This window comes from Herpailurus yagouaroundi, unplaced genomic scaffold (assembly GCF_014898765.1).
Source record: "Herpailurus yagouaroundi ecotype Mexico unplaced genomic scaffold, PumYag 213, whole genome shotgun sequence".
Lineage (NCBI taxonomy): Eukaryota > Metazoa > Chordata > Mammalia > Carnivora > Felidae > Herpailurus > Herpailurus yagouaroundi.
The window spans coordinates 4,329,817-4,345,155 of record NW_024412444.1 but is presented as its reverse complement, the minus strand read 5'-3'; the positions used below and the strand labels follow the sequence as shown (position 1 = coordinate 4,345,155).

General features: G+C 38.1%; 1 protein-coding gene across 12 annotated transcripts in view; it reads left to right on the top strand.

Moving 5' to 3' along the window:
• Positions 1-15,339, top strand: part of LOC121016759 (uncharacterized) — a 231,994-nt gene that overhangs the window by 90,738 nt on the left and 125,917 nt on the right. For 6 of the 12 annotated variants that reach the window (XR_005784437.1, XR_005784436.1, XR_005784433.1 and 3 more), the window contains exon 2: positions 14,319-14,410. The exons of the other annotated variants lie outside the window; for them this stretch is intronic. Coding sequence is in view for 2 of the 6 variants with exons in the window: in XM_040454530.1 (XP_040310464.1) it covers positions 14,319-14,410 (92 nt within the window). In the remaining 4 variants the exon portion in view is untranslated. The remainder of the gene's footprint in view (positions 1-14,318; positions 14,411-15,339) is intronic. 12 annotated transcript variants of the gene reach the window in all.

Sequence of the window (15,339 nt, the reverse complement as noted above, 5' to 3'; positions counted from 1 at the left end):
AGTTGTATTTTTATTCCGGTTTTCATTTTACAGGTTCAATTCTCTGAGCAATGACTCACTGTTTCATTTTCCCTCCGTGAAGTTCTGGCTGGGTTAAGCGGGGCATTGCACAGAATGTACACATTCCCCGTGATCACTGTGAAAATCAGACCTTAAAACTAAAGGATTTATAGTCCTAGATGCAAAACCAGTACCGCAAGGCCAAACAAAGATTAGAAAGAAGGTATTTGGGCTGAAAACAGCCATAAAATGCTTCTCTTGTTCTGTACGTGGCTACCTAGGAATGTTTTTCCAAAATTTAAGATTAGACCAAGAAAATCATAGCTACCTAGAGTTAGGCCTTTGGGAACTATTTGTGACAATTGCTGCTTTTATAGGTAGAAAATCAAGGCTCAGATTGGGCTTACCTGAGGATGCAGAGAGAGAGAGAGAGAGAGAGAGGCTAAGTGGGACTCAGAACCTGACTTTCAGCCTGCCAAGAGACCAGAACCCCTTCATTATACTAGTACTGACCAAAAGACTGAGTATCTTTCTCTTATTGTATTGTGTGTGTGTGTGTGTTTTTTAATTCTTTTAATGTTTATTTAGTTTTGAGAGAGAGACAGAGACAGAGAGTGTGAGCCGGGGAGGGGCAGAGAGAGCGGGAGACACAGAATCCGAAGCAGGTTCCAGGCTCGGAGCTGTCAGCACAGAGCCCCACGCGGGGCTCGAACCCACAAACCGTAAGATCATGACCTGAGCAGAAGCTGGACGCTTAACTGACTCAGCCACCCAGGTGCCCCTTGTATTGCATTTTTAATGGACGATGTTATTTTGCAGATGCCTCTTAAACTATAGCCTGAAACTTACATGAGATGGTAGAACGTTGTGCCTGTTTTAGATGCTCCCGACAGTCCCTCCTTTCTTTTGGGAAATGGTAGTATCCAATCATAGTGCTCTGACCCCTGTGCTGTAGCTGGTCATGTGACCTACGCTAATGCAATCAGAGACCTTCCCTGAGATTTATTTAAACTTGTCATCTTTTCCGCCCTGATCAAACAACCAGTGGAGTATAAGAAAGAGCACTGGGGCTTCTAGTTAGCATAAGTGCACTTTGTGGAAAAGCACGCTGGTAAAAACCCGAATGAAGCCAATCCTCAATCCTTGAGTGTCTAAGTTCAAATGCTTTCTCTGCCCCTTTTGCATGACCCTAGGGCACTTACATCACTTCTAGGAGCCTTAGTTTCTTCATCTAAAAATAATTGCTGGGTGAAAATTCAGTTATATAATATATTAAAAGTATGATTTAGAGTGCCTGATACATCATAAATACTGAATAACAGCAACAAAAACAATAGAGGCTAATTAAGACTCCTGCTGTATTTATCTTTACATATTTTGAATACCTATGTTGCCGTCTTCTGGCTGGTTTTATTCATGTACTTCTTGGCAAAGCTAATCCCCAGCACTCATAGTGGCTTACATAAAAGCTCAGCCTTGCTGCACATACTGTTTTTTATAGTATGTACTTGGGTAAACACAGTAAATAAAGTTTACTTTTGTTGGGGCACACTGGATAGGGAGGCAGGGGACGTCAGGGGTCATGGTGAGCCATAGGCAGCCAAGCCGCTTGAACTTTGTAGAAAAAGTAAGGACGATAGAGGACAGAGACTGTTGTTTGCCAGAGTCTGGGCCTGTCTTCTATATTTTGAAGAAATTGTGGCTGGGGCATTTCTACTATAGCTATGTATGGGATCGGAAGTTCCTTTTGGTGGCAAATCCAGATATACGTTTTCCAGCTACAGCTATAAAAGCCAACTTTGGGGCTGAAAAGACAGGTGCTGTTTCTCATGGAATCAGATATTTTTTATTGAGCACCCACTGCATGCCAGATACTCTTAAAGTAGCTGGAGACAGGGTGCCTGGGTGGCTCAGTTGGTTAAACGTCCGACTTTGGCTCAGGTTATGATCTCGCAATTTGTGGGTTCGAGCCCCGCATCGGGCTCTATGCTTACAGCTCAGGGCCTGGAGCCTGCTTCGGATTCTCTGTCTTTGTCTCTGTCTCTGTCTCTGTCTCTGTCTCTCTCTCTCTCTCTCCCTCTTCCCTGCTCCCACTCTCTCTCTCTCTCTCAAAAATAAACAAACATTAAAAAAAAATAGATGGAGGCATAGCAGTGACAAAATAGATAATTATCCCTACCATTTTTTTTAAGTTTCTCTTTTTTTGTATTGAGGTGTAAATCACATAACATAAAATTAACCTTTTAAAAGTGAAAAATTCATAGGCATTTAGTACATTTACAACCTTGTGCAACCATCACTTTTGTCAAGTTCCAAAACATTTTTATCACGTGAAAGGAAAAGGTACCTGTTAAGCAATTGTTTCCCACCTTCCTGAATGAACCCTGCCCTCTGATAACCACCAATCTGTGCTCGGTCTCCATGGATATTTCACACAAATGGAATCATACAAGTGACCTTTTGTGTCTGGCCCTTGTTCACTTAGCATAAAGTTTTCAAGGTCGTCTGCATTGTAGCATCTTAGATATTTACTCTTTTTCTGAAGGTTTAATAACATTCCATTGTAGGTACAGACTACAATTTGTTTATCCATTCACCCAGTAATGGACATTCAGGCTATTTCCACATTTTCTCTATTGTGGCTAGTGCTCCTATAGATATGCACATACGTGTAGTTGTGTGAGTACTTGTTTTCAATTTTTTGGGGTATATATCCAGGAGTAGAATTGCTCAGTCATATGCTAATTCTATGTTTAACTCCTTGAGGAACTGTCAGACTGCTTTCTAAACTTGCTGAACCACTTTAAATTCTCACCAATAATGGATGAGCGTTTCAATTTCTCCACATCCTTGCCAATACTTGTTATTTTCCATGTTTTCATTATGGCCATTACAGTGGGTGCAAAGTGGTGCCTCACTGTGAGTTTTGTTTGCGTTTCTCTCAGGAGTAATGATGTGGAACATCTCCATTTCCCTAATGTTTATTTTTGAAAGAGAGAGAGAGCGAGAGGGAGGGAGGGAGGGGCAGAGAGAGAGACACACACAGAGAATCCAAAGCAGGCTCCAGGCTTTGAGCTGTCAGCACATAGCCCGACGTGGGGCTCGAACCTGTAAACCACGAGCCCCTCAGGTAAATCATGACCTGAGCCGAAGTTGGAGGCTTAACCAACTGAGCCACCCAGGTACCCCAATGTGGAACATCTTTTTATGTACTTGTTGGCCATTTCTTCTTTGGTTATATCTTCCTTGGAGAGATGTCTGTTCAGATAATTTGTCTTTTTAAATTGGTTTGTTGATATTTTTTATTGTTGAACTGTAAAAGCTCTTTATATATGCTGGATACTATATCCTTATGAGATACATGATTCACAAGTATTTTACCCTGTTCTCTAAGTTGTCTTTTTTTTCTTGACAGTGACTTTTGATACAGAAAGGTTTTTAATTTTAAAGAAGCCCAGTTTGTCTACTTTTTCTTTTGTCATATTAAAGAATACATTTCCAAATCCAAGGTCATGAAGATTTGTCTCAAATGTTTTCCTCTAAGAATTTTACAGTTTTAGGGACACCTGGGTGGTTCAGCTGGTTAAACATCTGACTCTTGATCTAGACTCAGGTGAACTCATGGTTCATGAGATTGAGCCCCATGTTGGGCTCTGTGCTGACAGTGTGGAGCCTGCTTGGGTTTCTCTTCCTCTCTCTGCCCCTCCTCAGCTGGCATTGTCTCTCGTACTCTTTCTCAAAAAATAAATAAACTTAAAAAAAAGAATGCTCTGGTTTTAGCTGGTATATTCAGGTCACTAATGCATGTTCAGTTAATTTTTGGACATGGTGTGAGGTAGGGGTCCAATCTCACTCATTTGCATGTTGCACTCATTTGCAATATGCCTATCATTTTGGAGAAAGGAAACATAGTACCATAAACATAGGAAAAAGTAAATTGACACTATCAGAGCCAAGAGGAGCCCAAGAAGACATGACAATTAAATATAATAAGGTATTCTGGATGAGATCCTGGAAGAGAAAATGGATACTAGATAAAAACTAAGGAAATCTGAATAAAGTCTGAGTTTTAGTAATAATACATCAATCTTGCTTCACTAACTGTGACAAATGTACTCTACTAAATAGGATGCTAAAGACAGGGGAAATTGGGTGTGGGGTGTATAGAAACTCTGTTCTGGCTTCACATTTTTTTCTGTGCATCTAAAACTCATCTAAAATTAAAAAATTATTTTAAAAAAGTAAACTGATAGCATTGAAAACAATTCCAATGTCTAGGAATAAACCTAATGAAAGATATTCCACAAAACTACACCAAAACTAGAAGACACCACTAAGAGAGATACTTCATGTTCACTGATTGCTAGGCTTGGTATTGATAAGATGTCAGTTCTTTCAAATTTGTTTATAGATTTATTGGCATCCTAGTCAAAATGCAGGCAAATGTTTTCCTAGAAATTGATAAGATGATTTTAGAATTTGTATAAAAACAAAAAAGATCTATACCAGCCAAAATAATTTTGAAAAGACACAAAGCTGGAAGAGTTACACTATATGATTTCCAAGCTTATCATAAAGCTCCAGTAATCACAATAATGTGGCATTGACAAAAGTATCGACATATAGAGCAGTGGGACAGAAGAGAGTCTAGAAATTGAGACCCACACGCCAATGGTCAATTGAATTTTGGAAAGGTTCCCAAGTAATTAAATGGGAAAGTAAAATTGTTTTTAATAAGTGATGTGGGAACAACTGGACATTCGTATTAAAAATGGATTCTGATGTCTATTCGTGCCATAAACCAAAATTAATTCAAAATAGTCTTTCACTATAAATGTAAAAGCCAAACTATAATATTTCTAAAATAAAATGCAGGAGAGAAGCACCTGGGTGACTCATTTGGTTGAGCATCTGACTCTTAGTTTCAGCTCAGGTCATGATCCATGAGTTCAAGTGCCGTGTGGGCTCTGTGCTGACATCACGGAGCCTGCTTGGGATTCTCCTTCTCTCTCTGCCCCTCCCCCCGTCCCTCCCCCATTCTCACACTCTGTCTCTCTCAAAATAGAGAAAAATTTTGCAACTTTGGGGTGAGCAAAGGTTTCTTAGACTAAAAATAAAGATATATCTGACTTTATAAAAACTGAAACTTTTTGCTCTTCAAAGGACACCAACTGGAATACCCTAACGCAAGCCACAGACAGGGGGTAATAGTATCAATGCCTGACTCTGACAGAGCTTCTGTATGCAAAATACATAATCCAGAATGTATGAAGTGATCTTCAACTCAACAGTTAAATGACAAACAATTCAACTAAAATATTGGCTGAAGACTTAAAAAGACTATAAAAGAAGATACAGTAAAACCTTAGATTGTGGGTAACTTGTTCTGCGAGTATTCCACAAGATGAGAAAACATTTCTAATAAATTTTAGCTTGAAATGTCTTGCAATACGAGTAATACCTGACACCGAACGTCACATGATCACAACCGAGCCAGTGGTTCTTCAGATATGCTTTGATACGTAAGTGCTTCCGATTACAAACATGTTTACGGAACAAATTGTACTCACAAACCAAGGTTTTACTGTATGTAGCTAATACACACATGAAAAGATACTCAATATTATATTGGTCTTCAAGGGACTGCATGTTTAAAACACAGCAAGATACTACTTCATGGCAAGAGAACAGCTAAAATTCAAATGACTAATAATACCAAGTATTGGCAAGGATATGGAGTTTGCAAAAACTCCCATACATTGCAGAGAGTTGTGTAAAACGGTACAACTTTTGGGAAAACATTTTGGCCACTTTTTGTGAAGTTGAGCAAACACCGTATTACCCAGTAGTTTCACTCTGAGGCATTTATCCAAGAGAAATGGGAATATCTGCCCACAAAAAGGAATCAGATGCTAATGTCACAATAGCCTTATTCGTAGTAGGCAATAATTGGAAACATCTCAAATGCCCATCAACAGATGAATGGATAAACACACTGTGGTGTATTTATAAACTATTATATTAAAAAGTTGTTTATTGGGGCACCTGGGTGGCTCAGTCGGTTAAGTGGCCGACTTCGGCTCAGGTCATGATCTCACAGTCCGTGAGTTCGAGCCCCGCGTTGGGCTCTGTGCTGACTGCTCAGAGCCTCGAGCCTGTTTCCGATTCTGTGTCTCCCTCTCTCTCTGCCCCTCCCCCGTTCATGCTCTGTCTCTGTCTCAAAAATAAACGTTAAAAAATTTTAAAAAAAGTTGTTTATTATAAAGTATAAAAAGGTATATTTATAAAATGCAAATTTATAAAAGAGAATACTGAGCAATAAAGGGGAGTGAACTACTGATACACACAAAAATAGGGACTAATCTCAAAAGCAAATGAGTGAAAGAAGCCAAACACAAAAGAGAACGTACTGTGTGATTTTCTTTTCAAGTCCTACAATAGGCAAAACTAAAGTATAGCAGTAAGTTTCAGCTCAGTCTTTGCAGTGGTATAATCCCAACCGAGAGTGAATACTTTCTTCAATACCTTGCCCTAGGCACCTCAGTCACCTTACCCTATTTTCTGGCTCTGGTAATCATTTAAACTTGTCCTATGAAAGAAGTTCATCGAGAAATCGGTTTGTGTCAGTCATGTGGTTTGAAGACCTCCTACTCTCCCCATCTAGTTTAGTGTTCCTGGAGTCATCAAGGTTTTATAATATATAGAAATGAAAAAGTTGTGGTTGGGATTTTATCTTGAAAAATACAGCATAACTTGGGGAAGGAAAGTACCTCATAGGGAATAGAGTCAATAATATTGTAATAACGTTAAATAGTAATAGAGAGTAGCTACACTTATTGTAGCGAGCATCACATATAGAACTGTCAAATCACTATGTCATATACCTGAAACTAATATAATGTATGCCAAAAAAAGATAAGGTGTATCCCTTCCAAGCAAACAAAAATACAATATAACTTATGAAACAATCTGTGTTTAAGATAACTTAGGTCATAACTCCAAGCATGAGATAGTATTAGAACAATTAAAGCAGGAATCAAGTGCTGTTTCTTGTGCGTGTGTGTGTGTGTGTTTGTAAGTCTTTAAAAATTGAGCTATATTTACATGCAAAAGAATTAAACACCACCACTTTCTTACACCACACACAAAAATAAACTCAAAGTGGTTCAAAGATCTAAATGTAAGACCAGAAATCATAAAACTTATAAAGGAGAATTTAGGCAGTAAACTCTTGGCCATCAGCCTTAGCAATATTTTTCTGGACCCGTCTCCTCAGGCAAGAGAATCAATAGCAAAAATAAATAATTGGAACTATATCAAACCAAAAAGCTTTTGCAGAGCAAAGGAAATCATCAACAAAATGGCAACTTACTGAGAAGATATTTGTAAATGATATATTTGATAAGAGGTAAATATCCAAGATATATAAAGAGTCCATACAAGGCAACATCATTAATAATAGTAATAATCTAATTTAAAAATGGGCAGAAGATCTAAATAGAAGAAGACATTCAGATGGCAATCAGACACATGAAAAGAAGTTCAGCATCATTAATCATCGCCAATCAAAACCACAGTGAGGTATTACCTCACAGTAGTAGGAATGGCCAGCATCAAAAAGGCAAGAAATAAGCAGCAACGATGACTATGTGGAGAAAAGGGAATCCTCGTATATTGCTGGTTGGAAGGTCAGCTGGTGCATCCACTAGGGAAAATGATATGGTGGTTCCTCAGAAAGTTAAAAATAGAAATACCATTGATCCAGTAATTTTCCTTCTGGGTATTGACCCCCACACCAATCAATCAATCAATCAAAACACTGATTCAAAAAGATACAAGCAACCTTATATTTATCACAGCATTATTTACAATAGCCAAGAAATGGAAGCAATCTAGTGTCTTATCAGTAGATAAATGGATAAAGAAGATGTGGTATGTGTATATATATATATATATGCCATTGTATGGAAAGAGCCCAAATTTCTTTCTGCTATTGAATGGATAAAGAAGAAGTGGTAGGTAGGTATGTAGGGAGGGAGGGAGGGAGGGAGAGAGAGATAGATAGATACACACAATGGAATATTACTCAGCCATAAAAAGAATAAATCTTGCCATTTAAAACAACTTGGATGGACCTAGAAGGAAGGTTTTGATGTCAAGTTTTGATGTTAAAGTCATTTTGTTTTAAGGCCTCTATAGCATTACCTCACTTGGTTATGTTCTGTTGTTTTATTGCTAATGCTGCATATTCCTATCTGTAATGGCAATTATGCTCATTTTACAAGATCCCACATCTTCTGCAAGATTTGTAATTTTACTTTACCATCCATTTTCACTGTTCTTGCACTGTATTTGGGGGATTTTAAAAACAGCTAACAACCTATGGGATACTGACTAGCAAATACTATTGACACAAGAGGAGAGAAGCTAAAATTTAGTCAAAGGGTTGTTTGAGGGGACACTAGATTTTAAAGAGATCATTTCTTTCAGAGACACAGATAACTAATACTAAGATAAGGGGGATCTCCCATACTTGAAGCATAATTCCCTCAAACAAGTTGTTCTGAAATTAAGGTGCTTTTTATATAGGTCAGTTTCTTACCTCAATAAATGGTCCTGGGACAAACTCATATTCATATGAGAAAAGTAAAATTGAATCCCTACTTCACGCCACATACAACGTGAAGATTAAAGACAGAAGTTAAAAGAAAGTCTTTAATATGATATAGGAAAATATAGAGAAGAATATTTTTATGACATTCAGATGGGGAAGAAGTTCCTAAATAAGATAAAAAGCACAAAACAAAAGGGAAAAGATTGATGAATATGACCACATTAAAAAATACATGAGTTCATCAAAATAAATAAAAATACAAATTAGAAATAATTTAAAATACATGGGATAAGAATAAAAATCTAGATGACATAAAGAATCTCTATAGATCATTAAGAAGAAACTAAGCATGAAATAGAGAAATTTGCATAAGTGCAAACACTAGTAACTAAGCTTCTAAAAATGTTCACTCATTTGAAATATGGAAAATGCAAATTAAAATTTAACAAGGTAGACAATGTTACTTCTGGGTAATAGCGTCCTGGTTTATTTTAGACAGTCTCTCCATCTGATAATAACTAGACAAGCTTGACTAAATGTCTTAAAATGTTTCTTTGAAAGCATTGATAAATAATACTGATACAGTAAGAACTTGTAATTCTAGGATTGGAGGGAGGGTGGAACCCCAGAGAGGTGAACCCATAACTTGAATTGCTTGTTTCCCTAAGGAATTTGCTAATATTCAAGGATCAGATGAGAGCTTCAAATTATTTCCAGTTTTCAAAGTCAATGTTTAGCACTCACACAAAAATAATGAGACACACAAAAAGACAAGAATTGACTAATAACTAATATAAAATAATAAACAGTAGAAATAGATCCATAAGTTATCCAGATATTTTTGTTATCAGACATAGATTTTAAAGTAAACAAGACGCAGGGAACCTGGGTGGCTTGGTCGATTAAGTGTCTGACTTGGGCTCAGGTCATGATCTCACAGTCCGTGAGTTCAAGCCCCGCGTCGGGCTCTGTGCTGACAGCTCAGAGCCTGGAGCCTATTTCAGATTCTCTGTCTCCCTCTCTCCCTGCTCCTCCCCTGTTCATGCTCTGTCTCTCTCTGTCTCAAAAATAAATAAACGTTAAAAAATTTTTTAAAAATAAATTAAAAAATAAAGTAAACAAGACTAATATGTTAAAATAGTAAACAATGAGGTGGAGAATTTTGGTGGAAAACCAGATTTTGTACAAAGGGATCAAGTGAAACCTGGACAATTTTAAACTATAATAACTTAATTGAATAACCCGATCAGTTGGGCTTAATAGAAGATTAGATACAGAAGGTTAGAAAAGAGAATTAGTAAAGGGGGAGATGGGCCAGAAGAAAATATACAGAATGGAGAGGTATCATTTTCCTAGGTATTTTGGAGGCCAGCATAATTTTAATACCAAAAAATGACAAGGATATGATAAGAAAGTAAACCTAGAGGTCAATCTTTTTTTTTATGTGTTTTATATGTTTGAAGTATTTTATATGTTTGAAGTGTTTTATATGTTTGAAGTATTTGTGTATATGCTTTGTTCAAGTCAATGAGAAACAGAACAAGTGGGCAGAAGTGTTAAACCACTACTTGATAAAATATGATATTAAGCAACCCACAGGCTTTTATACAAGGGCTCATCTTCCCTCATCAACAGGTAAATGGAAATTAAAAGTACAGTATGATACACTGCCACCAAAATGGTTACTCTCATACACTGCTATAGGGATGTAAACTGTAGAACAACCTTGGATAATCATTTCGCAGGACTGACTAAACTTCAGCATATACATATCTTACTATCCAGCAATACTTAACACAAATACATGCTTCAAAAAACATGTAAACATGTCATTAAACAAATACTAAAAGTAACTTAAATCTAGCAATATGGAATTATAATAGGGTAGGTACATACAGTGGAAAACTATACAACAATGAACAGTAATGAAATATTGCTACACACAAGAGAAATGAATCTCACAAACAAAATATTGAGCAAAAGAATCCGGACAAAAAAAACATGTGTTGTATGATACCATTTCTAAGTAGCTTTGTTTGCAATAGCAAAAATCTAAAGATAGTCCAAATATCCACAAACAGGAAAATGTGAAGAATACTCACATAATAAAAGTCCACAAACAGTAAAAATGAACAAACTAGCATTTCATGCATAAAAACATTAAATGAAAAAAATCCAGGCTTAAAAGATAGTAAACTAATATATTGTTTAGAGATTCACATAGACATAGTAAAACTATGAGGGAGGAAAAGGAAATGATGAACCCAAACTTCAGAATAAAATGTAAGCTCTGTGAATCAGGGCTTTTCATTGTTTTATTATTTTTATTTTATTTTATTTTATTTTATTTTATTTTATTTTATTTTATTTTATTTTAATGTCTTTCAGTGACTAGAACAGTACTTGACACATAATAATCATGCAAAATATATTTATCAGGGCACCTGGTGGCTCAGTTGGTTAAGCATCTGACTTCGGCTCAGGTCACGATCTCACTATTCGTGAGTTGAGCCCTGCATCCGGCTCTGTGTTGACAGCTCAGAGCCTGGACTCTGCTTTGGATTCTGTGTCTCCATCTGTCTCTACCCCTCCTTCACTCATTCTCTTTGTCTCTCTCTCTCAAAAATAAATAAAACATTAAAAATGAAGAAAAAAATGAAAGAAAAAAACAAAGTATTTTTTTCAATAAATAAATAAATGAGGAGAGAGGCAAATGATATAGGGAGTTACAGTAGGATTCGTGAAGTTCTGTTACTCAGGCTGCATCATGGGTATTTAGGGGTATGTGTCTTGGTGCTCCTTATCCTACATATGTGTGAATATGTAGTTTCTGGATTATGAAATATATTATACAATACTTCAAAATTTTAAAATGCACTACTGAATTTTTATATTGAGAAACATTGCCAAGTAAGATATAAAACAGACCTCCTCAGTGCATCACTCAGATGCAAATTATCCCTGAGACTGCCTTGGCTCTCATGAGAGGTGGGTTGGGGTGCTGGGTATAGGGTTGATAGGAGTCACAGGAAGAGAATTGGAGAGGGTGGTTAACTCCATATTTTAGCAGATTAAACATTAACATTTTACATTATGATTTTATATTAAAGTGGCCATGTTGATATGTCTTGCTTTGTTCCCTATATAAGGGCAAGGAGTGAACAAGAAAAAGAGGTAGATCTATTTGTGCAGGTGGGGAGATTTTAGGTCATAGAGGGCTTTTAAGAAGGAGTAAGTAGCATTTAATTTTTCTTTCCTTTCTTTAGCTCCAAAAGAATTTCCACAATATATGCAAAACTCTCTTTCTGATGAGTCAGTAAAAATTACCTATACCAAAAATACCAAGGCATCTCCAAAATACAGTCTTAGAAAAGGAGGATATGGGGCGCCTGGGTGGTGCAGTCGGTTAAGCGTCCGACTTCAGCCAGGTCACGATCTCGCGATCCGTGAGTTTGAGCCCCGCGTCGAGCTCTGGGCTGATGGCTCAGAGCCTGGAGCCTGTTTCCGATTCTGTGTCTCCCTCTCTCTCTGCCCCTCCCCCGTTCATGCTCTCTCTCTGTCCCCCCCCAAAAAAATAAATAAATAAACATTGAAAAAAAAAAAGAAAAGGAGGATGTGGTTCATGTGACCATATGAGAAAGCCCACCAAAAACACCATTTCCCCACAACCATGAAGATCAACTGGAGATCAATCCCATTCTTTAGTTTCTTTTTGTTTGTTTGTTGTTTTTTGAAAAGCAAGCCATCTGTTTGAACAATTCAGAGGGTGTAGGTTCTTATTCATGTGCCTGTTGCCACAAAGTATTTCAGTTTATTCATGCAAGTGCTGGCTGAGTGCCTAGGCCCTTATGGAAATGTGGATAGCAGTAGGTTTTGGTTCCCAAACACCTCAAATACAGAGTGAAACCTCCACCACAAGGTATTTTATCAGTAAAGAAACTGGGTGATTTCATTCCCTGTCATGTATTCCACAAGTTTACCTTGATACATTTGAACGTCACATGTATGGTATGTTATCACCCTTTACTCATTAGGACCACTTAAAGATATTACAAAAATAAGTTACCAACTTTAAGAAACAAAACAGATGATCATATGGGAAGAGGTGGGGAAAAGAAAGGGAAACAAACCATAAGAGACTCTTGATGATAGAGAACAAACTGAGGGTTGATGGAGGGAAGTGGGTGGGGGAGGGGCTGAATGGGTGATGGGCATTAAGGAGGGCACTTGGGATGAGCACTGGGTGTTACAGGTAAGTGATGAATCACTAAATTCTACTCCTGAAACCAATATTACACTATATGTTAACTAACTAGAATTTAAAAAAACTTTTGAAAAAAAAGTTACCAACTTCAATGATATTCTGCAACAAGCACACATAATCTAAAAAGAATTGGTATCAAAATAAGTTAAAATGTCTATAAATCGCTAAGAATAACACAAAGAATCCAATAGAAAAATAGACAAAAAAACCAAGAATAAGCATTTCAGAGAAAAGACACAGGTGCAATAGATGCATGAAAAAATGTTCAGTATTATTAATAATCAGGGAAATGCAAATCAAAATTATAGGAGATGCTATTCTACTGACATTAGAGTAACCAAAATGAAAAAGGCTGATGATAACAAGTACTGGGAAGGATTTGGAACCCTAGGACTTCGCAAAAGGTGGTAGTGGTAGTGGTAAATTAGAGCCATCTCATTGAATTCTATTCCGGCATTATCTCCTAAAGATTCACATACTTTAGGGGCACCTAGGTGGCTCAGTCAGTTAAGCATCTGACTTTGGCTCAGGTCATGATCTCACCATCTGTGAGTTCGAGCCCTGCAGCGGGCTATGTGTTGACAACTCAGAGCCGGGATCCTGCTTCAGATTCTGTGTCTCCCTCTCTCTCTCTTCCTCCCCCACTCACGCTCTGTCTCTCAAAAAAGAAAAAAGAAAAGAAAAAAAAAAAAAAAGACTCACCTACTCTATGGCCCAGAAGTCTACTCCAGTGAAGTGCTTGCAATGTCTGATAGGTGACACACACTCAAAGATTCAGAGCATGGCTGTGCACAATGGCAAAAACTGGGAAACAATCCAAACCCATGTCAGTGGGCAAACAGATGCTTAAACTGTGGTATACTCATCAGAGGAATGTAATAAAGCAGTCAAACCAAACGAACTGCAGCAACATCCAACAATACAACAATAAATACAACTCTCAGCAACATGATATTAGGTGACAAAACGTCCCCAGCTATTGTGTACGCATGATATCCTTTCTATAAAGTTCAGAACAACCAACATAAGAAAAATAAATTTGGAAATAGGCAGTTAAACTATTCAAACAGAAAGCAAGAGAAGGATGATGACAGGAGGCAGGGTCAGGTGGAACGATGGAGAAGAGAACAAGTGTACTGTTTGGGTAAATGTCAGCTGTTGTGATGTGAGGATCTTAGCTCTTGTTTTGCATTGTGAATTTGTAGATGCTTATTATGATACAAAGTAACAAAACATATCTAAGTGGGTCCATGCAAGGGCTGGTGATGACTGTGTCATAGAACAGGGATCACTGTTAATGCACTTCTGTACATCCAACATCCATAATAAAGAAAGCAAACACCATTTTTTACAAAGAGAAGATGAACACTAAAAACATACGATGACCTTTACATTTCAGAACGTGGGAATACTCCTTCACGTTGCCCTTTGTACCACCAGGGCCATCCATGGCATGGAAACCGTTGCCCTGCTATACGACAGTGAACAAGAAACTGTTTCTGCTCTTGAGGAATTCATGTTTGGTGAAACACGTAAGTAAGTGGGTAACTCCAGCATTAACTAAGTGATAGGATAATCATGGAATATGAGAACACAGGGCAGGGGGCAGGAAACTTGCCTGCACGTGGAAGCAGTCACCCTAAAAGGCTGTAGAATCTAACTTTGGACTTCAAAGGGCAGGATATTTTAGGCAGAGAAATCCCACGTGTGAGGGGCTCGAGGTGGGACATCGGAATTGTTAAAAGTGGTTCCATTTGACTGAAGCGGAGAAATGGGGGAGGGCTGGGGGGGAAGAAGGGAGATGGGGCTGGGGAAGTTGACAGGGGACCCCATCATGCGGGGCCTTGTAAGCTATACAACAAACTAGGGGCCTCATCTCAAGAGCTACCGGAAACAATTGAAGAGTTTAAGCCAGAGAGCGAAAAGATTAGATTTTGTGCCTCATCAACAGCAGGACTGGAGGCAGAAAGGATCAGTGAGATTAAGCAGAGGCTGAGGCATGAGGCGGGGCATGGTGGTGAATGGAAGAAATGACAGGGAGAAGTAGCCCACTTTGGGATTTATTGAGGAGGTACAAGAAGGAAGACTCTAGGGATGGCGTGCAGAAAGGGACCAAGTAAGAATCATTTGGGCAAGAATCGTCTTGACTTTGGGTAGCTGGGGAGATGGTCGCACAGATGCCGAGACCTGAGAAAATGTGAGGAAGCACGTGCACATCTTGCCCGGTGCATTGGTGCATAGCGTCTCGCTTACTTTTCTCCAACAAAATATGGCTCTCAAGTTCTAGAATTTACAGAGATCCTCACGTTCGCAAACCCCTGGACTGAGTTGTTAAAAGGTGCTGTCTCAAGGTACCATAGGAGGAATCTTTAAATGAAGGTTCCCCAAATCCATGACCTGGCCTTATGAAAGTGGCTTCACTTTATTTTGTAAGTGATTCTTGGATTAGTTACTTGCGCGG